This window comes from Podarcis raffonei, chromosome 3 (assembly GCF_027172205.1).
Source record: "Podarcis raffonei isolate rPodRaf1 chromosome 3, rPodRaf1.pri, whole genome shotgun sequence".
Lineage (NCBI taxonomy): Eukaryota > Metazoa > Chordata > Lepidosauria > Squamata > Lacertidae > Podarcis > Podarcis raffonei.
Genome location: NC_070604.1, coordinates 56126504 through 56153533, shown reverse-complemented (window position 1 = coordinate 56153533; position 27030 = coordinate 56126504). Strand labels below are relative to the sequence as shown.

The 27030-nt window shown below is 45.5% G+C and overlaps 1 protein-coding gene across 1 annotated transcript in view; it reads right to left on the bottom strand.

Annotated features, from left to right (window-relative positions):
* The window catches only part of SLC35F1 (solute carrier family 35 member F1), a 200256-nt gene extending 173602 nt beyond the window's left edge, over positions 1–26654 (bottom strand). Inside the window, exon 1 of the mRNA XM_053381783.1 lies at positions 25969–26654. Coding sequence (XP_053237758.1) covers positions 25969–26129 — 161 coding nt within the window. The 5' untranslated portion in view covers positions 26130–26654. The remainder of the gene's footprint in view (positions 1–25968) is intronic.
* Positions 26655–27030: the final 376 nt, after the last annotated feature.

Here is a 27030-nt window from a genome sequence, read left to right as displayed (position 1 = left end):
CACGGAAACGCTGTTTACCTTCCCGCCGGAGCAGTGCCTATTTATCTACTTGCACTTTGATGTGCTTTCGAACTGCTAGGTTAGCAGGAGCAGGGACTGAACAACGGGAGCTCACCCCATCGCGGGAATTTGAACCACCGACATTCTGATCATCAAGCCCTAGGCTCTGTGGTTTCACCCACAGCACCACCTGCGTCCCCAAAAGAAACCTGCAGCAGGGCTGTTGCTTCCCCTATGGCTCCTCCTCTTTGCTTAGTCACCTTCTATTGAATGCAAATGACAAAGCAGCCTATCAGAATTAGCCTAAGGCAATTTCACCAGGCAATCCAAAGTTAACAAAGGCTTAGAATTTTGTCACATGCACATGATCCAGGGAAGAATATAGGGAAGAATCAAATCCAAAATATGACTGGAATAAACTTTCTACGGTTAAGCACAGGAAGACAGAACGTAATGAACAGGTAGGACCACAAATGTATGCAAATGAAAAGATCTCAACCACAAATGTATTCAGAAAGGTGAGGAGGCCATTAAGCACATTTAGCAATAGAAGACTTGCTGTGCGCTGTGCTTATTTTCTATAAAATGTTTCGCTCTGCGATGTCCTCGTAGAAGGGCTAAACAGAGAAGAAGCTCCTACTGTTGAAGTGAAGCTACTCAACACACATGTCTCTCTGTGTGGACCAAATAAGCTGTTACATGCTAAACTCATAACCATTCAGAAGAGTAGCAGTGCGCCTCACTGAGACACCCATAACCCAGTCACACACGGAGCAGGATGTCTTGAGAAGAACACAAACAGGCATGCAGTTGCATGTGCATGAATGTGCCACATAATCAGTCTATACAATAATGAGGGCATCCCAACCACATGAAGCATGTACAAGTGAGCACGCTTAGGTAGTCCCTTTACCATGTTCCAGTCAGAGCACAGATGTTGTGGCAGGACACAGTCCTACTCCTTCCACACTGTTTATAGCAGTGATGGCCAAACTTGGCCCTCCAACTGTTTTGGGACTACAGTCCCCAACATCCCTGACCACTGGTCCTGTTAGATAGGGATGATAGGAGTTGTAGTCCAAAACAGCTGGAGGGCCAAGTTTGGCCACCACTGGTTTATAGCCTATGCACGGAGGCATATTATGTATGGGATAATATGGAGCTAGTAAATGTCAGAGCTTGTTTAACAAAGGTGTTGTTCTTTTGCTATTTGCCAGGTTCCCCCAAGGATGCACCGTATTTTGCCTGGTGGCGTCCAAGGCCCACCACATTCTGACTGATTTTGCAACAGCTATGTCCCTAGGAAGGTTGGATTCCTGGTTTCAATCCTGGCTACATTTTGCAATATTTAAGTCAGGAGGGATAAACAAGTTACCAGAAATAGGCAAGGATGTAATTGTAGTAAGAGGGAGTCAAGGCCAGGAGGGAAACTGACAGCTATTTAAAAAGGGAATAAAGAAAACCAAACACCATGCATCTAATACAGCCATAACATGCATCGCTGCCATTTAAAGGCCTTTCTGAACAGCTGTCTCTTTCATATAATTGCTAGCGGCGAAGAGATAATTAGGAGGCTCTAAAAAGCAGATTTCAAACAACATATTCAAGGCAGTTAATAGTCATATACAAAAGCACCAATCTTCTTCTTGTTCTTTTGCCAATTGGCTGCATAGGTGTTGGCAGATCATACATTTGGGGATCAACTGACAGTGCAACTAATTCTGGAAGAGAATTCTATAATAATGGGGTCAAGATCAATTGCTTTAGGAAAATGTAAAACACAAATTTGGGGCATTTAGAGAACTATTTCCTGGGTTCAGTTGCTGGCGTTAACAAAACAAAGTACCTTCCGGGGGGGGGGTGTACATCACAAACTCAAAACAACATAGGTGTTTATCAAGTGCAGCACACATTAATGCTGCTCTTTCCCTTTATATTGCACTCTTAATTTACAACATCTACAGGCTTATCCTCACAGCAGTCCTGTGAGGCAGGTCACTATTATCCTTATTTTATAGGGTAAAGTTGGGTGGGATAATGTTCCTTGCTTAAGACCACATCATGAGTTTCTAGCAGAGATCCAAGCTGAGCTCCTATCTCAGATCTCTGTGAAGTTCAGCTTTCTTTCCACTGGACTACACTGGCTACCATTGCTACTTGACTCTTCCGTGAGGGGTTGCAGGTTGTCCAAACCTAGCTCAGGCAAAACAGGGAACCGAACCAATCTGATCACCAGATAAGGAATACAGTGGATGCAATACAAATTTCAGCTATGATGTCATTCCACAAATATGTTCTCATAACACTGAGCATCCCATGGGGCCCAACTGATATGGGATTTCCTTTGGAGACACCACACAGAGCAATCTTAAGTGGGTCCAAGGTGGAACCACCACCGCATTTGAATCCCTGCTTTTCGTACCAGCCAAGGCAGAAGGTCTGGCTGCTAAACACAGGCACCTGGCACTACTAGGAATGCTGCACCGTCAGTGGAAGCTTGGAACCACCAAGGATGCTGCCTGGAACCAGTCCTGCTTCAAATTGTGCTTGGAAACATTCCACTAGTCCTGATTGTTCACCAGGGGTCCATAAACCAAGTTTGTCATCATTGAGGCAAGGTTTGAGCCCTAAAATATCTTGCCCAGAGTTAAGAAGGTTCTTAGTGTCCCATTCCACCCATTGTGTGTGTGAGAGAGAGATGGAGCGGCAGGGCCTCTACATCAACTTTGCTGAAAGACCAGCTTCCACTGGCTCCTTCCTCAACTGTCACCTGTCAGCAGCCATTCCATCAGCTGCAGGTGACAGGACTGTATGGACTTTCCACCACCTCTGCTGAAAGACTAGCAACTTTTGGTTCACCCATTACCAAATATTTTCAATCCAAGAAGGATGCAGTTAAGAACTAGTGCCTCTCTCCCAAATCTTTCTCCTTTTCTGTGGTATAAGCCTGAGGGCAATGGCTGCTTATTCAAGGATACTTGTAAGCCACTCTGGGAAGACTTTTTTTTTTTTAACTGAAGAGCCTGGTGTTTTTTTAAAAAATGCTTTAAATAAACAAATAGTGGGCTTTTGAAGGTGAGCCTCAAATGCCTCTGGTTAGGCGACAGCCAACTCAGATGGTCAGAGATTGGCTGCAGCCCATTAAAAGGGGCTGGATTGCTTCAACACAAAGGAATAGCCATGCTTTCAGCTGCAAGTTTTATCAATGAAGTGACCAGATTCCAGGCTCTGTTCCACTGTTGCCTAGTAAAGGGGCACTCATTGAGGATTTAATCACAGCATTCATGTTACAAAGGAAGGTTCTGGAATGCTTCCCTGAGCAGAGCAACTGAGCAGCACATCAAAGCAAAAAGGGGGGAGTGTCCAAAACTCGTATCTGTTCATTTTCTTGGGATATCAGGGCAGCTCTCCTCCTGGGAAATCCAGATCCTCTGTAGTCGTGGGCACAACCAGCAGGCACCCCAGTGTTCATTTCTGTCATTGGAAATAAAGAGCTGGAGGGAGGGGTTTGCAATGACCCATCTTGGACCTCATGCTGCTCATAATCTAATGCCTCATTTGTTTAGAAGGATGGAGGGTGGGATGAATTATAGCCCTTTATTGAATAAAACAATTAGAAAGTAGCATGGTGTAATGATGTTAACAAGCCAGGAGCCTGATTTTAAATCCTTCATCCACAGCTTAATAGCTGCGAAGCCCTTTTGATAAAGGGTTTATTAAAAATTGTAGAATTCAAAACTGGGAAAGAGTTAAACCATCCTGTCATCTTTTCCTCTTTCAAAAATGTCATTGCTATGTGAAAACCTGTGTGTGTGTGTGTGTGTGTGTGTGTGTGTGTTTGTTTAAGGCTGTTTACAGTTTTGCATTGCATTACTTCACCACTGATATGCCAAGTCTTGTCCATCATCTGTACTACTGCGATTGCCAAATGCTATACAACAAAAGGGGAGCAGAAGTGTGCCTTGAAAAGTCACCACACTATAGCTCTCAGAAAGGGGACACTGGATGCAAAACTGATGAGTCAACATGAAGGGAGAAAGGGGAAGCATACCCCCTGAGATGGCCGGGGGCTGCAGCTCATTGCGCTCAGTGGTGGAGCTACATGCTCTGGCACCGGGAGTGGAGAACAGGCTGGCACATGGCTGGCACGTGTCCCGGGGGCATGGCGCACCGCCTGTGAGGGCATGGCTTGCATCCCAGCGATGCGTGGCACATGTCCCAGGGGGCGGCCACGAAAGCACCCCGCCAGGGATGGCACCCGGGGCGGACCACTCCCCCTGCCCCACCTTCGTCCGCCAGTGATTGTACTACTGCAAATATTGGATGCATGAAGTCAAATCAACATCTGCAAGGAACTAAAGAGAGCTATCTTGACACAAAGATTAATTGGCTTACCTACTGAAGAGTGTAGGCTGATAGCCATAATTTGTTTTGTGGGCAGTTTTCAGCTATCCAGGCTTGAAGACCAGCATGAACCAAATTAGCCTTTGGTATTCCGAAAGCCAATAAAAAGCTTATTTAATGTGTTTCAAATCTAGCTGTGACCCTGCAGTAACTTTACGGTCTTGTATTCCACAATTTGCCCTAGATGACTCATTGGTTCCCGTGAGTAAATTACATGTGATTAACATTCTGTGAGGTTTGCTTAGAGATACTGTAAGTGGGATTTGTGTGTGATCTGCTGCCTTTCTTTTTCTAAATTGTCAGATGGAGAGAATTTAAAGATGGTCTGTGTTACTTCAGAAAGGCTCAAATTAGTCAGATTCAGATATCAAACCCCAACATCCAAAATCTGCTTGTGGGTGGGTGGGTGGGAGATGCTGGCATTTAGACAGATCCATGTCATCCCTTGGCACTACGCCTGCAGTGTCTCTTCTACTGCCATGATTTTAATACATAAAAGTCAAGCGTGTAAGCCATAATAGTTTGGAAGCAACTATGTGAATTTAGGGGTGGAGAATGCTCCAAAAGTAATATAAGGACATAAAATATAAATACAGATCTGTACTGATAAATGTATTTCTACATACACAATTTTATGTATCGTTTTTATTCTTATATTCATTCCCCACTTTTCCTCTAAGGAGTTCTCCTACCAATTCCATGTTATCCTCAAAACAACCCTGTGGAGTAGATTAGGCTGAGAAACTGTAGCTGGCCCAAGATCACATAGCAAGCTTCATGCCGGAGTTTTAACTGTGTTAACAACGCCATGTACTCTTTGTTGCAGGCAAACACAAACACACACACAGCCTCTCAATATAGCTAATTGGGAACGGAAACATTTAATCATACCAAACGAAACTGAACCACAGTGCTGAACTCCATTTGGCTCCACCGCAGCCCATTATGAAATGGAGCAAAACCCCAAGAATTAAAGCAAAACGCTGCATGCCTGCAGGGAACAAAGCCCCAAAGGGTTTGCTTACAAGCAGAATCATGCTAATATCACCTTAAAGTGGATTGCATTACAGTGATGCCTCAGGTTACAGATGCTTCAGGTTACAGACTCCACTAACCCATAAATAATACCTCGGGTTAAGAACTTTGCTTCAGGATGAGAACAGAAATTGTGCAGTGGCAGCGGGAGGCCCCATCAGCTAAAGTGGTACCTCAGGTTAAGAACAGTTTCAAGTTAAAAACGGACCTCCGGAACGAATTAAGTTCTTAACCCAATCTAATGGTTATGGGGTTGCTCGTGCGTAAGTTGCCGCCACTCCTGGCTAGGTGGCCTGGTTAAACCTTTCCTGGCTGGACAGCCCCTCACTTCGTGGCTGTTCAGTCGCTGGCAGAATCCGACAGTGGGCGTTTCTTCAACCTTTTCCAACATAAAAGTTGTTTGACGCCCAGTCTCCTCCTAGCCTCCCTGCGCGGAAGCCTTCTGAGCAGGGTGGGCGTGGGTAGCGGAGGACCTGTGCTCCCTCCACTGGTGTCCAGTGAAGAGTCTCTGAGCCTGCTCTCCGCTTCCCCCATTGGCCCCCCTCCATCCCTGGTGTGGCGCTGATTTTCTTCCCCAACAGGAGACCTGCCTCTCTCCCTACTTGGCCCCTCTCCAGCGTCGTCGTGGAGCCCCTCCTCCTCCTCTCGTTCCGATGGCAGTTCCCTGACACCCAAGGTACCACTGTACTTTTGTCACTTATTGCTCTTGAATGAGATTTATTGATGAAGCAAACAAATGAAACATAGCTTGGCATGCCACCAGAAAACAGCACTTTCTGTAAGCTTGTTCTCCCAAGGTCTCTCCAATATGTGTGCCACAATCCCTACTTTACCTCTATAGCATGCAAAGATGCTCCAGCCTTGATTATGTGGAACAGCCGAGATCCCCCAAGAAACAGCCAAAACCAAGCAGCAGGTGGGTGGTTTTTGACAAAGCCATGAGCAGCTTTGCTAAAGAGGTTTACACACATTATTCCATAGAGTGGGGACAATGTTCATATTGAAAGCGGGAGGAGGAAAGAGTGACCTATCAAGGGAAGGGATTTTTTAAAAATTAATTAAAAAAGTAAAGATTTATACAATCTGAAGAGAAACCAGATATATATATATATAGATATATATATATAGATATATATATGGGGAAGGACAGCTTACCATTACTAAACGAGGCATTAGAAGGAAAGTTGGGTCCTAAACACCAACCCAGCCCCCATCACCCTATGCAGGAGACTCGTGTGTGTGTGTGTGCGCGCGCCTGGGAGCACATGTCCATTGGAATGCAGATCACAATTCCAAAGCCATTGTTCTGTCCAAAAAAGAGAAGGCAAGGATTCATTCATTAAAGCCACAGCAGATGGCTGCGTGGCAGACAGGGAGCAGCATGACGCAGGGCCACCAGCTGGCAGCAACCTCACTGGCAGCATTCAGGTGCAGCTGCACTTTTACTGTTCCATTCAATCTCCCCACATTCCTGAGAGTGCCACTTAGCAGGGGATCCCCCTCGCATCTAATGGACAAATTTAGGGGAGGCCCGTTCAGCAAGTCCTCTCACTGTCACCGCCTGCATCTTTAACAGAAGAGGAGCACCTTGTGTGTGCGCTCGTGTGTGCTAATCCCAGGGGGAAACATGACAAGATATTCCCTCCCACAAAGCTTTTCTATAGATCGCCCTACATTTAAAAATGGGGGTTGAGGAAAGGAGCCTCTGCAGATACGAAACAGAAGGCTGGCTTCAGGGAACTTTGTGTGCTCTCAGAGGCGTCTACAACAAGCCTAGTCAAGTTTATACACGTGGCAGTGCAGCGCAGCACTGCGAAGAACTGCAGAGTCATTTGCAAAAACTGAGAGATTGCTGTGCCCACCAACTGAAATGGAACAAAGGCAAATGAACTGCAGGAGTACACAACAACACATTGGTGGAATGCTGGGTGGACAGCCTGGGCTATATCCACTTCATAACTCTTATTTAACATGTTTTAAGAAGCTGGGCGTTAATCTATTAGTGCTTAAAAAAAAGAAAAACTAGCCTTTACAGTCTAAGACTTAGAATACTGGTGGGGAATCTTTCTTAGGCAGAGGGCCACATTCTCTTCTTTGCAACTTTCCCAGGGCCACATGCCAATGGTGGACAGGGCCAGAGGCAAAAGTGGGTGGAGCAGTTAATGTATTGATGCTCACTGACACATGTACTTCTGTTTGGCCCAGTGATGTTGGAAGAAATCCCCTGGAATTACTTTTAATATGTTTATCCCAATCTATTCAGTTATGGTACAACCCAGTCAAATCTCAGGATGTTACAACTCAATCGATTTCAGTGGGAGAATTAAAAGCACATTTACAGTTCCTTCCTAACCATGTCCTCTCAGAAGTCAGTCCTATTGCATTCAGTGGGTCTTACTCTTTGGTAAGTAGATTGGCACTGCAGCTTTAAAGCTGAAATCAATAGGTTTTCATTAAATGGTGCGCGCGCACACACACAAACACTTTCCTGTTGTTCAACAGGAATGGATGTTGCATCATACCTGCAAGCAGTGGCAAAGAGAACAGAAAATTATCAGGGCTTGAATCTACAGCAACATTGAACAACTTGCTATGTAAGGAGGTACAGATCAATACAGAGAAATTAAGGTTCGGCATGGCAAGTACAACACACCTCACACCTCATCAAGCTCGTTCCATTGTCATCTGTGAAGTTATGCAACTGTTAGGCACAGTGCGGGAGGGGGCGGGGAAAAAAGAAAAGGAAGGCCAAACCAGGGATAGTCACATAGCTATGGTAATTAGCTGGCGCAATCCTTCTGCCTGAGGACAATCTCTATTGAATAGCAGGTGAAGGACCCAGATGGTAAGATAGCCATGGCTCCCATGAGCAGATGGGAAGAACAAAATGCTGTGCATGCATCAGTCATCTTGCTTGCTGCTTTTAAAAAGGCACCCTTTGTAGCCTACACCATGGCTGGTGACCCAATATGCAATTTCCTTGCTTGGAGGAAGATTAGGTTACAACAAGGATCATGTTACAACAATCCAGCAGCCAATCTTTATATCCTAGTGGAATACAGTCTTATTATCCTAGTTTTCTCCAATGATGAGAATAATAATACTTAGCATTAGCGCATTTCAAGTGTTTGAAGAGCTCCACACACATTGTGTCAGTAATCCTTGCAATAGACTCATAAGGTAGCGTAGCATTATCCCCATGATACAGATGAGGGGCTTTGCTGGTGCAGTAATAAAAAGATAAAGGGACCCCTGACCATTAGGTCCAGGCACAGATAACTCTGGGGTTGCACGCTCATCTCGCTTTACTGGCCGAGGGAGCCAGTGTACAGCTTCTGGGTCATGTGGCTAGCATGACTAAGCCACTTCTGGTGAATCAGAGCAGTGCACAGAAACACCGTTTACCTTTCCACAGGAGCGGTACCTACTTATCTACTTGCACTTTGTGCTTTCGAACTGCTAGGTTGGCAGGAGCAGGGACCGAGCAACGGGAGCTCACCCCGTCCCAGGGATTCGAACCGCCGACCTTCTGATCAGCAAGCCCTAGGCTCTGTGGTTTAGACCACAGTGCAGTAATAGCCAGAGGTAAAATTCAAACTGGAGTTTTCCCTGCAAATATAACCTAGCTCAGGACTGTTGCACTGAGTCTCCAAGGTTTCAAACAGGGAACATTCTCAGCCTTACCTGGAGAATGAACTGGGGATCTTCTGTATGTAGGCAGACACACTGCCATTGAGCCACAGCCCTTTTCCCCATTACACCAAGAGAACCTGAGAGTCACAGAGCTCAACAATCCAGAATTGAGAAGTTATTGACATCTGCACTGTGCGTCACAAGTGTTTCTCGTTTGTTTGCTTCTGTGGTACCGGCCTCTGATCCCAGCTTTAAAAAGAAAAGCGAATGTGCAGGAAAATATTTTCACTCGCTTTCTTTTCCCTGCCAACTGAAAGACATGGTCATAAAGATGAGGTGTCCACGATGGTTTTGAACAGGCTGTGGGTGATGTAGGCGCGCACTTATTTAAACTCTGTTGCTCATAGTTGAGATGGAGAGTCGTATCTACACAAGCTTTTTAGCTTAGAGGCGGCACATGGTTGTGGGTGGGAAATGGCACGGGGTCCCACAGCTGGAAACAAAGAGGTCTGCACAGGTCAGCAGCAAGAGCCAAGGACCTGCACAAAGGAAACGACTGCAAAGAGGAGGCCTCTTGATGTTTCTGCATTTCTGAAGATCTTCACTTCCCTCTTGTTTTTATGCTATTCTTTATTTTTTGTATGCACATGGCACTTTACAATTTTGACAAGCCCCCAAAGGCCTTAGGAGCTAAAAGACAGACACAAGGGGAATAAAGAAAACAGGTGGGAGTGTAGGCAGAAGGAAATGGTGGAAAAATACGTATGACATTATTTTAGTTAACTAGCCATCATTTGCCATCATGCCTGGCACCAACAAGCAAGTTAATATCTGACCTAAAGGGTCTTCCTCTATGGAAAAAAAATGGAAAGAAACCTTTAAAAGTCTATCCTGAACCCTATGGATAGTTAACCTATTTCAGGCTGAGGGCCACAATGACCCAGTGGCAACACTCTGGGGGGACACATGTCAATGAGGACATGGACAAAGTGGAAAGGTGGGTGTGGTCAATTTTTATTTATTTTTCAAAGGACACCAATATATATTATGGGTGGTATTCAACAGCAGTCCTATTGAGAGTAGACCCATTGAAGTGAATGCACCTGACTAAGGTTCATTAATTTCAGTGAATCTAATCTGAGTAGGACTTAGCTGAATACAACTTTAGGGTTTTAATGTATGATGATTTAAGAAGTCAATTTTAAATTTGGGGAGTATTAGAATGTGCCATTTGTGTCTTTGTTTTTTGTTTTTGTTTAATTGAAAAATGGGCAGCAAAAAAACCTTTTGGCATCTTAGCAGGGGATCCATAGGTACAGCAAAACAAAAAGAAACTTGTTTATTTTTTTAAAAAAGAGACAAATTTTTTGGCAGAGAGTCCTTGAAGGACTAGATGCGGGGCAGGAACCATGGCTCAGCCACCCCTGCAGTACACCGTTAGAACTGCTTGACTTCCATTCATATCAGCACAGCTTCCAAAACATCCCATCAAAATTGTATTGCTATGACTGAAACATTGCATACTACCAAGACAGAACAACAGCATTTTCTAGATCTTTGGAATCTTCCTGGCTAAAGAATGTGATCAAGTTATGTTTGACTGCATCACCATATTTTCTACACAAGAAGACTTCAGAGGTGAAACAGAAGCCTAGTTGAGGATAAAATCATTTTAAAAAATGTGATCCTTCCAACCCTGAGCAGCAGCTACAATTAGTGTCTGTAACAATCAATGCACCAAGCACAAATTGCACTTTGCTTAGGCTTGCAATGTGCTGTGCTGAATAGGATACAGCAACTTTCACTAGAAAAAGAACAAAAGAAAAGCAGTGGAAGTTTGTGGAGGGGAGGAAGGGGGAAAGAGGAATGGATAAAAGCAGTTTCATCTTTCCTCAAAGGTCCCTAGCATAAAAGTCTATTCTCCTGGCACTTTTTTGCCTCTCCAGATTCCCTTCAGAAAATCCATAGTGTGCTCTTTCATTGGCAGATTTAAAAGCAGCTCTAAAGTTAATTTGTCCCCATCCCTTTCCTAAGGTCACAAAAGATTCCAGCAACTCTAAAATGAAGGCCTGGTGTGTTCAGGTACTTTGTTCTTGTGACCACAATACAAATGAGAGGGAGACATTTGTAAGGATTAACCTACTTATAACCTCATAAGAAACCATTAAATAATGAGAGGAGAATTGACTAGGTGACCAAATAAATCATGTGAGACTTTTAATTCATTAAGTTCTATGGCCTTCTAGCTTCTCTTTGGTATAGTTCTCTCCGTAATTATGATTGCTAAAGTGCCTTGCATTTTCTTGGCAACACTTACATGACCATGGGTTGGATCCAGACACACATGGAGACAGCTGATTTGCCCCCCGCTACAGTCATTCATGGCGCATGGGCAGTGAGATTGGAGGTGTGGGCACGGCCAGTGGAAGACAGAATAAAAAGTTTGCATGCATGAACAGAAGCAGTTCTTCACACTTCTTTTGAACTAAGCCTCTGTAAGCCAGTATAAATGTTCTTATATTACATGGCAGGGGATGAAACTGAAGGCATGTCCAGACCTTTGCCTGAACATGTGGATGTTCAAAGTGTGGACTTGAAACAGGGGTGCATCTTTCCTTGTATGCATCTTGCATACACCTTAGTCCTTGACCTTCTCCATATTGTACAGTCTGCAGGGGGCTTCTAAGTCACTTTCACTTCAATGCACATCCTAGCGGTATGGAGGAATCTTACTGTAATCAAGTACATAGAAGTAGAAGCCCCCTGCAATCCTTCCCAGCACAACATATGGGGGGGGGGGAATGATATAAGGGAGTTAGGAAAAGTATATATTTATAGCTGTTATGAAACAATTACTTTAGATGGGCAGTGGGATTCTGTGCTTACATGGTTCTGTGTATGAAGACTACTTGTTCTGAACGTCATGTTCCTTAATTAAATACTGTATATATTTATGCTTTAACTGTGTTCTGGTCAGGCTGGATTCTCAGGGAAATATATCTTTTCCCCATGTGCCTGGTACACAGATGAACCTGAGCAATGCTATAAAGAGAGTCCTACAGCTCTCTCTGTTCAAGTCACTAGATGATAACAGCAGGTATTTTAAGGGAAGCCTGTTGCACTCAGGACTTATGTGCATGCTTCCCAAAGGCATCTAGTTGGCCACTGTGAGAAAAGGATGGTGGACTAGTTGGGTCATTAGCTTGATCCAGCAAGCTATTATTATGTTCAGAGGAAGATGGCTTCACCTGTCATTGGCTCTGGCGCTCTCTACTCTCTCTCTACTCTTGGTCACTCAGCCTTCTGCCCAATGAGCAATGCCCATCACTTGGAGAAGAGGAGATGGACAGCCAGCCAGGAGCTTCAGGACCAGATGAGGGTCTGGTTGGCAGTCAGGAAGGGATGGAGCCTCCAGACAGAGCTACTTCAAAGCTGAAGCAACAGCTTTCTTCAAAGCTCCAGTCTTTCCCACCTGAGGAAATGGGCAAAGAGCAACAAGGAACCTGTCTACCTCTGGCTATGACCCCATTCACTACTGGCTTCAATCACACTTGCCACTGGCATGCAACCCCCAACCGGTTACCCCCAAATAGAAAAAAGGGGTTCTCCATAGCTATATTATGCTTCTAAAATAGACCTCAGGTGGGATTCACCCAACTGTGTCAGCGGAAGCCCTGTGCAAGGTCTTCCACTTGTGCATTGGAACTTTCTCCCTCTCTCCTATCCCTGAACCTCCACTCCAAAGTTGGCTGTTTGTGTATACCAGCAACATTTGCTGGAAAACTGTCTGGCAATTAGCTACTGAGCTAAATTCAAGGTGCTGCTTTTGGTGTATGCAACCCTATACAGCTTGGGATCAGGATACCTGAAAGATCGCCTCTCCCTTTATTTAGCCAACTGATCACGGCACTTTGCAGGTGAAAGCCTCCTACAGATACCATCCTATCAGGAGGTCCATTCTGCACAATATAGGAATTGGGTCTTTAAAGTTGTGGCATCTGCCCTTTGGAGTCCCCTTCCATTAAATATTAGTCAGGTGCCATCTCTGGTGTCTTTTCAGAGCCTGTGAAGTTCTCTGTCTCCCAACAAACTGTTTAAAATGAGCTCTTTCCCAGTCTGCATCTATAATGGATTTTTTAAAAAAATTAAAAAGATGTATTTAATTCTTTTGCTGTTTGGGGGCCCTGAGCATCTTTGGGAGGAAGGACAGGATATAAATTTAATAATAAATAGAACAGGTAGCAGCCAAATAAGTAACAATTAAAGATATGCTGCAGTCCTTGATACAAAGAAAGTACACCTGAAAAGACACACCCCTGTTGCACAGGTGTAACTAGACAATACAGAACGGTGGAGTGCACATTTTGAACATCTAACCCTAAGTATTTTCAAAGGCCAATTATCTTTTAGGTTCTGCAGGCAGGAGTTTAATTGTCCAGAATATTTTTTTCAATGAGCCTCTGTGTGCTGCAATTCCAATCAAAAGCTGATGCAAAACGTACTATGGGAAACGCCACAGGGAACCTTAATCTGAATTGCATGATCCTTTAATGTGCCCTGTGCTTTGAAAAAAAAAAATCTATCCAGAAGTTGTGTTAATGAACTGCTGATGACTGGCTTATTCACAAGATTTTGCAGATCCATGCAGAAGTGTTGCCGTGCCAACAGATGGAGCCAAGGTTCAAAAGAATAAGACAATATAGCAGGGAATTCTGGGGGCTGGGGGGGGCAGAGAAGGGAAAACACACAAGGCTTTTCTCCAAAAAGGGGAAAGAGTTCCTGCCCACTTGAAAAGGGATCCGTGTGACTTTTGTGCAGAGAGAGAGAGGAAGGACATGATTCAACCATCACATGCCTCCTCTTTGAACAACAGTCGCCCTACAAAAGGACTAGACACCAAACCATCACAAGCCCACACATCCCAAAGGGATGCCAGCTTCTCATAACAGGAACCTAAAGGCTACAGATGATATAGCTCTACAAATCCTTTCAGTCCCATTTTTGTCAGTTTCACTCCAGTATAGTCAGCTACAGCTTCATATCTTTATTGGCTGAATATAAATACAGCCCTTCTTGTGAAGCCTGCCAAATAACTGTTGAAATTTTGGTTACCTCACAGTACCAGGTTTTGGAATATCCCTTCATCCAGCACTGTCCCAAACCAATTGTCAACCAACACCTAACCAAAGAGTTGGAGGTGGGGATGACATGCATGCATCAGCACCCAAAAATAAGTAAAAAAGAGTTGGGTGTGTTGCTGTAGCTGTATGATAACAAAATAAATGGTATGGTTTCCTTCAATGGTATGGTTTCTCTTCTGATGACATGAATCTCTTAGAATACTTCAAGTTTTCTGTTATCTTGGGGGGGGGGGTCATTTTGTATGTTCCAGTCATAAAGGAAGTGGCAATATGTTCCAGTATTCTGGCAAGCAACTCATGTATTTCTCTGTATTCCCACAATGCGATCAGCTTCATGTCATCCACAACACAGAGTGGACATGGTTGTAGTACCAAGTAGGGCCTCTTTCTGCATTGGAGTTCTGAAAAAAGATTGAGACGGCAACGCAAAGCATCTGGCTTGTCGGGTGGGGGAAACCCTGCATGTGTTCCCATTCAACTTAGCTTAAGGAAAATACTGACATACTCGTAGTGATCTGATTTTAATGCTCGCCTTCTTGGAGGCACATTTGGTGCTATCCAAAGCGGAAGAGGCAGGAGCTGGGATATTTATGTCACTGAATGTGAAGGATGGCTCGCACTACCACCCTATTTTTTTTTTTAAAAGTCACACCAACCATAGAGGAGGAGTAAATTGCATTACATTCCTAAATGTTATTCAGGAATAACACAACACAGAATAACCCTAACAGTATGCTTAGGACTTTTGAGATCCAATATAACTTTTGTGTTGGAAATTCAGAGAAAAGTTGCTGTGCCCATATGCTTGGGCATGCCTGGGCCATGAGAGTCAGTTTTGCTGAAGGTTCAAAAAAAGTAATACATTTCTTCTCCAACTTTGAATATATATATGAAAAGAAAATCCCTGCAGCACAATAGAACACATGCCCACGCAGGTTTCCAGATAAGCTGAAGGCATGTCCTCCTTTGACAAATGAACATACAGGCTGCGAGGTCTAATGACCAATGATATAAATGGCTGGAGCAATGCTTTCCTTCTGTCACCAGCCAATATTGCCTTACAGGTTGCAATTAACTTGGGTGCTGGGGAGGCAATAATTAGGGTCTTGTTATTGGACACAAATGAGCCTATTTATCAGCATTAGAGCCGAAGCGATCCACTTGCCATTGTAGAGCAATTTTGTAAATGAAATCCTTAAAGTCTGATATGCCTTGTGAGCCTATTGGCACTCGCTCACCAAGGTCAATGCTTCATGTTGAGCTCAACCTGACCATTAAGCAGACCTGTCCAACGCCTTCAGAATAACTCGCTTGCAGATTTAATGTCGCTTGACACTGAAGAGTCAAGGTCCAAACAGGAACATTTCAGGACATAATGAAGTGGAAGGGTATGTGTACAAACAGGGTATCCTGCCTTTCTGATATACCGTATGTGATACCTTTTGTGCAATATGCATTTTATCATAGCTGGAACCCACTCAAATACACCCAGAATGGTATGCATGGGATTGTCCTCTGTGGGAGGCAATATGCTTCTGAATACCAATTGCTGGGAATCACAGGTGGGGAGTGTTGTGCTCAGGTTCTGCTTGTGGGCTTCCTGTGGACATCTGATTGGAAACAGTGAGAACAGAGGGCTGTACTAGATGATCCTTTGTCCTGATTCAAGAGGCTTTTATTATGTTCCTATCTGTACAATAACACAGTTAGATAATGATTTGCCCAAGGCTCTTTAGCAAACTTTAAGGTTGTATCACTAAAATGTGTGCACATTCATGGTAAAAAAACATAAACACACCATGGCCAGGATCCAAAGGGTTTGGGGGTTTTTTACATCACCGTCCCTTCTCATTGTAACCCAGAAACCTCCAAAAGCTGGGCATGATGTGGCATGATGCAGGATGGCACACATGGAGGAGATTTCTGTTCTTGCTTGGCATTCTTTGGCTCCCAGCCCATATATAAAACTAGAAATACTTCCTTAAGACAGGTGTGACACTCACTGTTCTCTCACCTACTACTGAGGAATATGAGAACCAGCATGGTGTCAAAGGGTTCTTGTGGCCCGCTGGGTATGAGAAGTTAGACCGCCCTGCTCTATATGCCAAACATGTTTTCATGGTCCTACCTAGTAAGCAACAGTTTGGCTGCCATGACATGTGAACCAGGCCTGTGCATGACAGAGGTTTTGATAAATATTTCATTTATGAAAATAACTCTGCATTTCTTCTTCTTCGGGAAGTGTTGGCACATCTAACAATGTGAAGAATGGTGCCAAGGCAGTCATCATGCCTTAGTGGTATTTGGCTAGGTATTGGAGAGCCAGCGTGGTGTAGTGGTTAGAGTGTCAGACTAGGACACTTGAATCTCCAATCGGCGGTTAATGCTGACTGGGTGACTTTGGGCCTGCGACTGCCTCTCAGCCTAAACTACCTCACAGAGTTGTTGTGATTAATTGAGAAGAGGAAGAAACATGTACGTCACCTTGAGCTCCTTAGAGAAAAGGTGAGATATAAATGCAGTAAACAAGCAAGCAAGAACGTTAGGAGGTACATGAATACACACAAATTGACTTCAGGTTCCAAAATTAAAGCCTCTGCTAGACCCAGGGCTTTTTTTCCAGCCAGAACTTGCCAGAACTCAGTTCCAGCACCTCTCAGGTGGACACCATTACCATTATAAGAGAACAAGGGAGAAGTTCATGGTGAGTTCAGTACCTCTTTTTCCAGGAAAAACAGTACTGACTTAGACCTTTCTGGAAGACATTGTCAAACAGGATAGTGGTACCCAGGGCTTTTTTCCTCTAGAAAAATCAGTGCTCAAAGTTATTGAGTTTTTTAAGGAAAGATTGACCTTCTCCTCTTATGCTGCCGCCCTCCGATGCACCAGACAGATTGTCATGCTATTGCGCAGCCACAAGCACCATGCAGCCATGCCACAACACTACAGAGGTGCCGGAACGCACCAAAGTTCCGGTGAGTTCTGACTGAACAAAAGCCCTTGTGGCACCCATATCAGATGAAGAACAAAAAAGGCATTTCAGAAGTGAAAAGATGCCACTCAAAAGGCTGCTCAAGCATGTCAGGTCTACGAATGTCCCTGAATCAAGTCATACCTGGAAGACAACAGAGGACAGAGAGAACAATATACATTTAAATCAAGGTGATATCATGTTCTCACTTCCTGAGGAGTAAATTGAGTTCCAATACTATCCATTTTAATTCCCTTCCCCTCTTTACCACATATGAAGCCAGATGAGAGGTAATTGCTGATAAACCACTTAAAATAGATGGCTGCCTTTGAATTAACTAAATTTTGTTTTAAACAGATATGTGCTGCTTAATTGGCTTGCAGCAGATAATGCCACTGGGCTCATAGGAATGTAAAAGCTGCCCTGCTGCATCGGACTGAAGACCCATGCATTTATTTGTTTAATGCACTGCTCTGTCACTTTACATTTTACAAAATCTCAAAACAATAGCACAACAGCCAAAGGAACTGGCAGTCTGTGAAAGCAAAGTTAATGGCCAGAAAATGCCTATGCAGAAAAGAAAAGTATGCATTAAGCCAAAAAGACAATATAATTAGTGCATGCTTCAGAAGGCAGATCATTCTATGTGGTGGGTGCCACCACCATGAAAGCCCTCCTCCACATTGCTGCAAGATGAATCTCTGAAGCCATTGCTCAGTGGGCAGGTCCAGTTCATTATTCCGTACTCAGTGTGACCGACCAAATGTCTATAGGAAGCCCACAAGCAGGATATGCAAGCAATAGCCCTCTCCCATTTATGAACCTCAGCAAATTGGCTACAATACTGGAAGCCAAGCAGCAGCCACACACAAAAATAAGGAGAATATTCTCCAAAACAAAAAAAGGACAGGTGCAATTGTCTGTGCCACTTTTTGACAGGCTGCAAGAATCCAACACACACAACCTGAATAGAGTAGTTTATTTTCATTTTTTTAAAGTATCCCATCCAGGCTGTTTGCCTCCCCTAATCTCTCTCACAATTTTACCCTAATCAGCATTCGGGTGCTGATTTTTAAGGTTACTTGCTGATCTAAAGGAAACGAACACCTCTCTCTAAGAGCACCACTGTCTCCCCCCTGCCTGTGAGCAGTAGTGGCAGTGATAAGGACAGAGGCTTCAGCCATCTCAAAAGAGACAGAATCACAAAGAGCTCCTCTGATCACTTCTGGCATCTGGTCTTCCCCTCATTAGCACATTAAAGCTGCTCTGTCCATTCTATCAGAGCTACTCTGTCCATTCTCCAGAGTTGTCTATGGAGCCATTTATGCTTCTGCTCTTTGGAAACCTCCCCAGTTCAAGAGGCACTAGCTAACCCCTTTCCCAAAGCCCAAGGGGGGGATCTTATGCATACAACAGGTACCCAGAAAGCACAGATCTCCCAAATGTCCAAGTTAAGCAGCATACATATATTCCCAGGGGGAGACTTGCCAATTTATGCCTCATGAGAAAACGTCTCTCCTCCTTCCACCCCAATTCTATTTGTGAGATTTTTCACAAGTTAAGAATACAGCTCATTACATAGGCTTTTGCATTATTAATTAACTGTACTGTGGAAGAAAAGTTCATTTCTGAATATGCTAAATTAAGTGCATGCCAGGTATATAGGAAAAGGGAGGGGAGGAAAGAGCCTCCAAGTTTAAATGCATTGAAGTCTGTGGCCCAAACTGCAGGTGCATTTTAAAAATCACTCGGGAATCTTCCTTCATATCAGCACCGCTCTGAAATGATTCTTCTGCTTTTCCCTACACTTTAATATGTTACTTCAACCCACTCCAACAAGTGTGGGAAAATATACTCTCTCATTTCCTTATCTCATCCTGTCCTGTGACTAGACTTCCATTTAAAAGAAGACACCTGTCAATCCATATAGTCCAGACATCCCCAAACCTGGTGCCCTCAGGATGTTTTAAACTGCAACCCACATCATTTATGATCACTGGCTTGGGAGTTGGAGTCCAATATCTGGGGAGCATCCAATTGGAAACAACAACAGCCATGTTCTATCTCCACTGTCAGAAGCACCATGGCTCTAAATACCAGTTGCTTGGAACTGCAGGTGGGCAGAGCACTGCTGTGCTCACGTCCAGTTTACGTGCTTCTCATGAGACTCAATCTCAGGGTTGTGGGCCCCACCTTGGGCAAAAAGTATCCTGCATTACAGGGCGTTGGACTAGAGGACCCTCTTGGTCCCTTCCAGCTCTACAATTCTATGATTCTGTGATACTTTCCTGCCTTTCCAACAACAACTGATATTCAGAGGAATGCTCCTTATGAATTTGGAGATTCCAATTAACCATCACAACTAATCCTGGGAAGAGAAGGGAGCTGCTCCCTGGAAGCAGACACTATAGTTCAGCATTTGCTTCTCCTTGCTCATTTAAAAAGCAACAACCAGGATGTCTGCATCATTGATTCAATCACCAATTGTTTTCTCGGCAGCTTCAATACATCCAACTTATAGCGCCTTCATTAACTTTGGAGAGCTATTCCCTCCAGGGGTGCTGACTTGGGTCCCAGCCTGTGGGTGCCCAGCAGTGCATGTGCAATGTGACGTCATGGCGTCAGGTTCTACATGTGTGCACCGCTGCTCTCTATTGCCACTTCCTGCTTGGAGCTTGCCTGGGAAATGATAGGAAAGGGAGAAAAGTCATAAGGGAACTCCGGAGCTGCATGGAGATGGCCAAAGGCCAGGCTGCCTCCCGAAAAACCCTCTGTGCTCCTGCCACCGCCATCTGCCTCAGCAAACCTCGCAGGCTTATATTGCCTGCACAATCACATTCTCCCAACCTGCATTTCCCAACAAACTGGTATTCAGAGGCATCCTACCAGGCAGCTGAAGCAGTGCTTCTACACCACCAATGGTGAAAGTAGCTGGGAATGTCTGACATATCAGGGAGTGGAGGCTTGTGAGATGGGGCAGGGCCTAATGGTGCCTGGAAAGCACAGAGGAGAGTACCTGGCCAGTCAGGGTATGGGCCTAACTAAGCCTGGTACCCCAGGGGTGGAGCCTAGTGGACATCAGGTCAGGAAGAGCAAATATGCTCTTTAGGAATATTTTAAGCCTGTCCCTTCACCACCACTAAACAATCCCAGGGTTGGGTGGGGTAGAACAAAATAAATAAAAACAAGCACAGTTTCACAAAAATTGCATAAAAGCAAGGGAAGGGAAGCAGCAATGACAAAACAGCTAAGCATAGAACAGCTTGAATCTTTGATGCTGGTCCTTCACCCTGAGAAGGAAACTAGAGCAAGAGTCAGATGCTCAGCTAGGAGTATGCCCCACTAAACATAGAGTAAACCCCAAAACTTTAAATAAAGCCCTGATAACAGAGATTGCCATGCCCACATATATCCTGGCACGCAGGAGGCATCATCAAGGACATATTCCAGGCAATCAAAAGCCCTCAAAGAGGGCACAAAGCAAAGCTGGTGAGAGGTGTGGCCTAGGGAGAGTCCTGAGTTCCTAACAGAAAGGCCTGGAGGACCAGAGTTGGCACCCAGGCCTGAGGTTTCCCACCCCTGTGGGAAACCATGGTTAACAGTTTATTGTTGATATGCAGATGGCTCCTGCTTTGCTTATCACTTAGTATAAGCAGAAATGACAAACCACAATCCCTGGCTTAGCTCTATGTCAGAATTGGGAGTCGTGGTTTGTTTCACTCAATTAATCAGGCATCATATCATGGTTTGTTTAACGAGAAACAAACCATGATCCCTGTTCAGACATAAAGCTAAGCCAGGAGTCGTGTCTCATTGTTCCAGTTTGCACTATGGTTGCCAACTGCAGCTACTGAGGGCACAATCACTGAACCATCACTTAGTCATATTAACTCTGTATGGATTAATATTTTAACTACAAACATAACCTTTGATGACACTGTTTTTCTTCCCAAAGGTGAAGGGGGGGGGGGAGTAATGCAGTGAAAAAGAACCTTCGGATTCATACTTTTTCCACTGCCCTTATGTTAAGAGAAATTAAATAGCTCTTTGTTTCTCTTTATACAAAATCCCACAGGAAGATAGTTCTTTTGTTCTGCACAAGAAAGCTCAAGTGTTCAAGGTTATGAGAATTCATTCTGTAAGACTTGCAAAGTCAAATACATTGGATTTTCAGGTTTATTTTAATTAATAGCAGAAATGCCATAATTTGCCTCTCTAATCATGCAACTCAGATGAACTTGCTGGTTTAGGGTGGCAGAATATTTCTCAAACTATTTTATTTACCATATATCATCATCATTATCATCTTGTATTTGGCTTTACTTCAAAGTGGTTTTCCTCTACTTTTTAAAACTAAGCTGCATAGAGTAAGCCCACAACTTATGCACATTTAACTTGTGTTCATTCAACTTTATGCGCATGGTAAAAAAATTTTTTTAATTAAATTAAAAGGGGGCAGAAAGAGGGCAGGATTCTGGAGGAAATAACTTAGAAAATTCCACCCGCCACTGAACCCAGTGTGTTTTGACTATGCACAACTTAGTTTCCTTGTCCTGCATCGAACTGACTAAGGTTAAGAACATGCTAAGAGATGAGCATCCAGTTTCTTGTTTTGCACTGATTTATAGATGCTGAAGTGCATACTGCACTCTGAACCTGCTGTGGCCAAAGTCCATGCCTCCTTGGGAAGCCTCACAGCACCCTCAAAAGCCAACAGTCATCATTGTCCTAGAAGTCCCCTCTGACTCGCTCTCTCCTCCACATCTTCACCAATTAGTGCACTTGCATTGTAGGTGCGTCCATGTTAAGGGATCATTTCTCTAGACATACTCTTTACTTCATACTGTCTCTCAACAGTGTTCTCTCCCTCTCAGAAATGGAAGCAGTGTTTGCTGTTATGAAACTTAAGAGACTAGAAGCAGGAGGTATTTGTGCTTCTTGTTCTTCCTGACATTTCATAGCATCTAACACCACTCAGAGTTGATCCCCAAAAACAAATCTACAGAGAAAAAGAAAGGAAAGTGCCCTTCCTATATCCAATGCCATTTGGGGCTGAGATCCTGGACAGAATTCACCACAACACCTTCAGACAAGAGTTGCTATTTGCTTCACATCATAATATTAGAGTTGCTTCAAGGGTATCTGTTTCTATGACCAATTAAGTAAAATACGTTTTCCATCTCCGACAGGCTTTCAAGATGTTCCTGGAGTGAGAAGAACTCATTAAAATGAAGGCAGTGACATTACTTGAGGACTGGCAGTGACATTGCTCTAGGAATTGCAGAAAACATCATCAGGGTTGGTGGTTAAAATAATCAGCTCCAAATTCAGAAAAGCTTGAAAAATTAAAATGCACTCCCATATCTCACCACCTTTCATCTACAAGCAGTGCTTAATTAGGGATCTGTCTTGAAATAAATTCCATGGATGAGATTTGGAATATGTCAAGCAATCACCAAGAAAAACATATACAAAAGCACCTCTGCCCACCCCTCCAAAAGGTTCATCTGCTGAGGACCCTTTGCATCCTCCTATCGCTACACCTTTTTGCTTCCACCTTCTTGCTTACCATCATTAGCCACAAGAGCCAAATCATGCATACAAATGGTAACCACCAGCCATATCTTAGGTGGCATTCAACTCAGTATTACTCAGAGCAGACACACTGAAATTAATTAGCATGCCTGAGTTAGGTCCACTTATTTCAATAGGCTTACTGAGTCAGTGGTGTTCAACTAGTGTGCAGTGGCACCCTGGGGTGCCTTGAATGATGGTCCGGGGTGCGGTGGGCAACACTGGCCTCTGTCCTTCTTTCCTTCCCTCCCTCCTTTGATGCCCTCTCGTGTCTCTGCCTCCCAAAGGCTTGCACAGCTGTTTGTTGCAGCAGCCCTGGCTACAAGCTCCCCAGGTGAATGGTGCCTCTGGGGCAGGCTAGGGGTTGCTTCCCAGGCACCTCTCTTTGGGGCAGGGGGGGCATCTCAGAGACCAGGGGCATTGGTGCGGCTGCAGGCAAGGGGTGACATAACCAGGATCCTGAGTGCCACAAGGGTGCTGCAGAAAGAATGTAGTTGGTTAAGGGAGCCGTGGACCCAAAAAGGTTGAAAACCTCTGCTCTGAGTATTAACCTTACTCTACGAACCTAGCAGTTAGAAAGCATACCAGTGCAAGTAGATAAATAGGTACTGCTGTGGTGGGAAGGTAAACGGCATTCTGTGCGCTCTGGCTTCTGTCATGGTGTCCCGTTGCACCTGAAGCAGTTTAGTCATGCTAGCTACATGACCAAGAAAGCTGTCTGCAGACAAATGCCGGCTCCATCAAACTGAAAGCGGAGAGTCACCCCATAGTCAAGTTCAACTGGACTTAAGCATCCAGGGGTACTTACCTTTACATTACTTAGAGTAAAATTTAGTTGAATACTGTGTTCAAATCAGTGCTTTTCTTTTTTAAACCACTTCAAACTGTGAATATTTTATGTGGTTTGGAGATAAGCTGTGCCTAGTGACAATCACATACCCATTTCTGGAAGCGAGGCAAACTAAAGCTACTATAAACCATGAAGTGGATGAGGGAATTGGCACACGAGAGGGGAGGAGAAGGAGGACATCCCACACAAGGCTGCTGTATGCTCCCAACAGGCAAACCTTTAGGGGGGAGGGGGGGTGTAAGTGAGCACATTTGCAAAGTGGAGAGACCAAGTGGAGATCGCAAACAAGCACATGCCTCAACCTTGTTCTACTGGCTACAACAGATGGCTTCTTTCAAGCCCAGGAAAGGTCTGTGTGGGTGTACGTGCAGCCACAGGTTCCATGCTGGTGACTCCTGGGCCAAAATGACAAACAGCACTAAGTTGCAGCTTCAGTTCCAACAGTTATCTTTTAAAAAAGTAAATAAGTAAGCACTGATCAAGTTTGCATCTCTCTTCACAAATGGCTCAAACGCTCAACAGGCACACTTGCACCCTGGCCTGGGAGCACTAATAGGTGGGACCCTCTGTTTTTCAAGGGTGAGAGGCCCTGCACGTACTCTTTATGAGAGCAGCAAGGTTGCAGACCCATACAATAGCAAGAGGCACAGTGGGTCTTTCATGAGGAAACTCAGACGGAAGTCAATTTCTCACCCTACAGGAGCCTGGCTTGCCAACACATTTAGCAGAGTATACAAGTTAATCAGATCTGGAGAAAATAAAACTAGGGATTTACCATTTATATAGGAATACAGTTATGAAATAAATGGATTTTGAGACATAGGCTTTTCTGGCAGACTCTTATTTATCCTTTTCAAATCTTTAAAAAAATAAATACAGACCACCTGTAAAGGCAATCCTGATTTCCCCTCGCCAACATTGCCCAGCCCTTGTGTGAAGAAGCCGTAACATCTTTACAATGGGAACTTTCCCTATCATCACCAGCAGGCAAGCTTGTGCTAATCCAAACCCACTGAAAATCCCAGGAGACTTTAGGCTTTGTTTGTTTGAGAATATTGCAAATGCAAACACACACACACACAATACCTCCTCATGCGAATAAAGAATAGACTAATCTCAACTGCATTTCTAAATCCTCCCTACTTCATGCCCATCATTCAAGGAATCCACACTGGGTATGAACATTTCACTATTAAGATTTGAAACCGCACAATATACCGTAAATGGTTTCTCCTTGCTAGTGAATTCCATAGAAAAAGGTGCAAACAAAAACCAGCCTCTTCCAGATCCGCAGAGCGAGAGCAGCTGGAGAGAGTCCTGGGTCTATACAAAGCATTGTTTAAAATGGCCTTTCTTAGAGAGTTAACTGCACCATGACAGGGGTACCCAAACACCATCCTCCCCCAACCAAACCTCATGGCAGAATTAAGACACTTTGGTCCTTTTGTGAAAGGGCTGCCTTTGCCTCCATCACTGTTCTACTTGAGCATCAACTCCAACTCTGTGGTTTGCTGCCGTGTCTCCTGGATCGGGGCCATGCCATCCCCTCCGTTCTGGCACTTTATGGAATGAATGTGCTCGCTTGAATGAGAGAAGCAGGCAGTCACTAAGGGCAAGGGAGGGGGCAGCAGCAGTTTAGTTTTCAAAAGATGGCTTTTACACCTCTTCCCTCCCTTAACTCAGGTTAAGCCTGTGGGTGAGAAATGCCAAAGGAGAGCAGGTCAGCATTTTGCATCTCTCACACAGGCTGCAGTTCTCTCCCGTTTTGGGGCAACGCATCCTCTACCCACCATGTTAGTGTACCACCTGCTGCCGCCTCTACAAATGCAAAGCTTCCATTTTGCCCCCCAATCTCCATTAGCCCTAGGGAGGCTTTCAGAAGTCTCCCTTGGCACTAGCCACTGCTCCATATATGGGAGCGGGATGCCCCTGAATTCAAAATCACCCAATCGAACAAAATGGATGGCCCTTTCTTTATACCCACAGGAACTCTGGGCAACCCAGCAAGACTTTTCTAGAGCGATCCCTATGAGGAGCGTCTGTTGGGGCTCTGGGTGCAACTCGGAGCCAGGACTTAAGAGCTGTGGCTGGAATGCTCAGGTCAGAGAGATCCGCCTTCGACTTAAAAAAAAAAAAAGAGCCCGGCTGAGCATGTACAGAGCGCCCTTCTATCGTTCCGCCTCGCCCTCCAGCGCTGGACCGGAAGAAGGGATCTTAAGCCGGCGGGTGTTGGCGTTTGCCTTTTCTCTCCTGCAGGAGATCCGGCTCCTGCAGCCTGGCTCTGCGCTCTCCACGCCAGGCGACTGGAAGAGGGGTGGAGGGCGAGCGAGAGGCCGCGAAGGGCGTGGGCAGCAGCTCACCTGTTAAACACTTTCCGGATCCTCTGGCGCACGCTGGAAGCCGAGGGGGCGGAGATGCTGCTCCTGCCGCTGCTGCCGCCGCCGCTGCCCTCGGGCGGCAGGTTCTCGATGGTGGCCACGACATGGTTGGGCTGCTGCTGCTGCTGCTCCGGAGAGATCATCGCGGCGGGGCTGGCGCTCAGAAGCGAGCAGCAGGGCGCATCGTGCGCCGCCCGGCCGCCCAGGCGAGAATCCCGGGGGAGATCCAGGAGCAGCAGCCGCGGGAGAGGCTGCGCGCCGGGCTTGAGCGCTGCTCCTCGGGGCTCCAGCTCCAGCCGCCGCCGCCGCCTCCTCAGTGCTGCTCAGCCATGAAGCGAGGGACGGACTCCTCCTCCTCCTTCGCAGGCAGCAGCAAGTGTCCGCCGGCAGCGGGGGGTGGCGGGGCGTCCGTCTGAGGCAGCCCGGAGAAGCGGCTGCCTCGTGTTGGTGGCTTCGCGGCTCCTCTTCTTTTGTCTCCCCTCAGCCCCGTCCGGCGCCTCTGCCTGCTCTCCTCACAGCGCTGCGGTCAGGTGCAGCGCCTGCCGCGAGCTGGCCGCCCAGTCCGGCCGAGGGGGCTGCCTGTGCGCGCGCGCGCTGAGCAACGCAGAAGTGCAGCAGCCAGGAGGAGAGAGGGAGAAAGAGAGAGGGGAGAAGCGAAGCGGCCCCACGCCCCCCTCCCCTCCTCGAATCGCGCCCACCAGAGGGAGCACGTGCTGGCAAGCCTCTCCCAGGCCGGCCGTCCATCCGCCCACCGACCCCTCCCCCGTGTCTGCTTCTCTCTCTCTCTCTCTCTCAATTGTCTGCCGGGAGTTGTAGTTTCTCCATCTTCCAGGTGTTTCCCTTCAGACGCCTGATTAGCTTCAGAACCACCCGGCCTTGGACAGCGGCAAGCACCGGAAGCTCGCTTGCAACTCGGGCTGAGCAGACCCCACAGATCTGGCGCCAAAAATAAGGGGAAAGCTCATGTCTTGCTGCAGCACCTCACATACTTGATTCTGAAAAGGTGGTGTGGCAGAGCAAGGTGGCACTTTCTGTCTGGCCTCA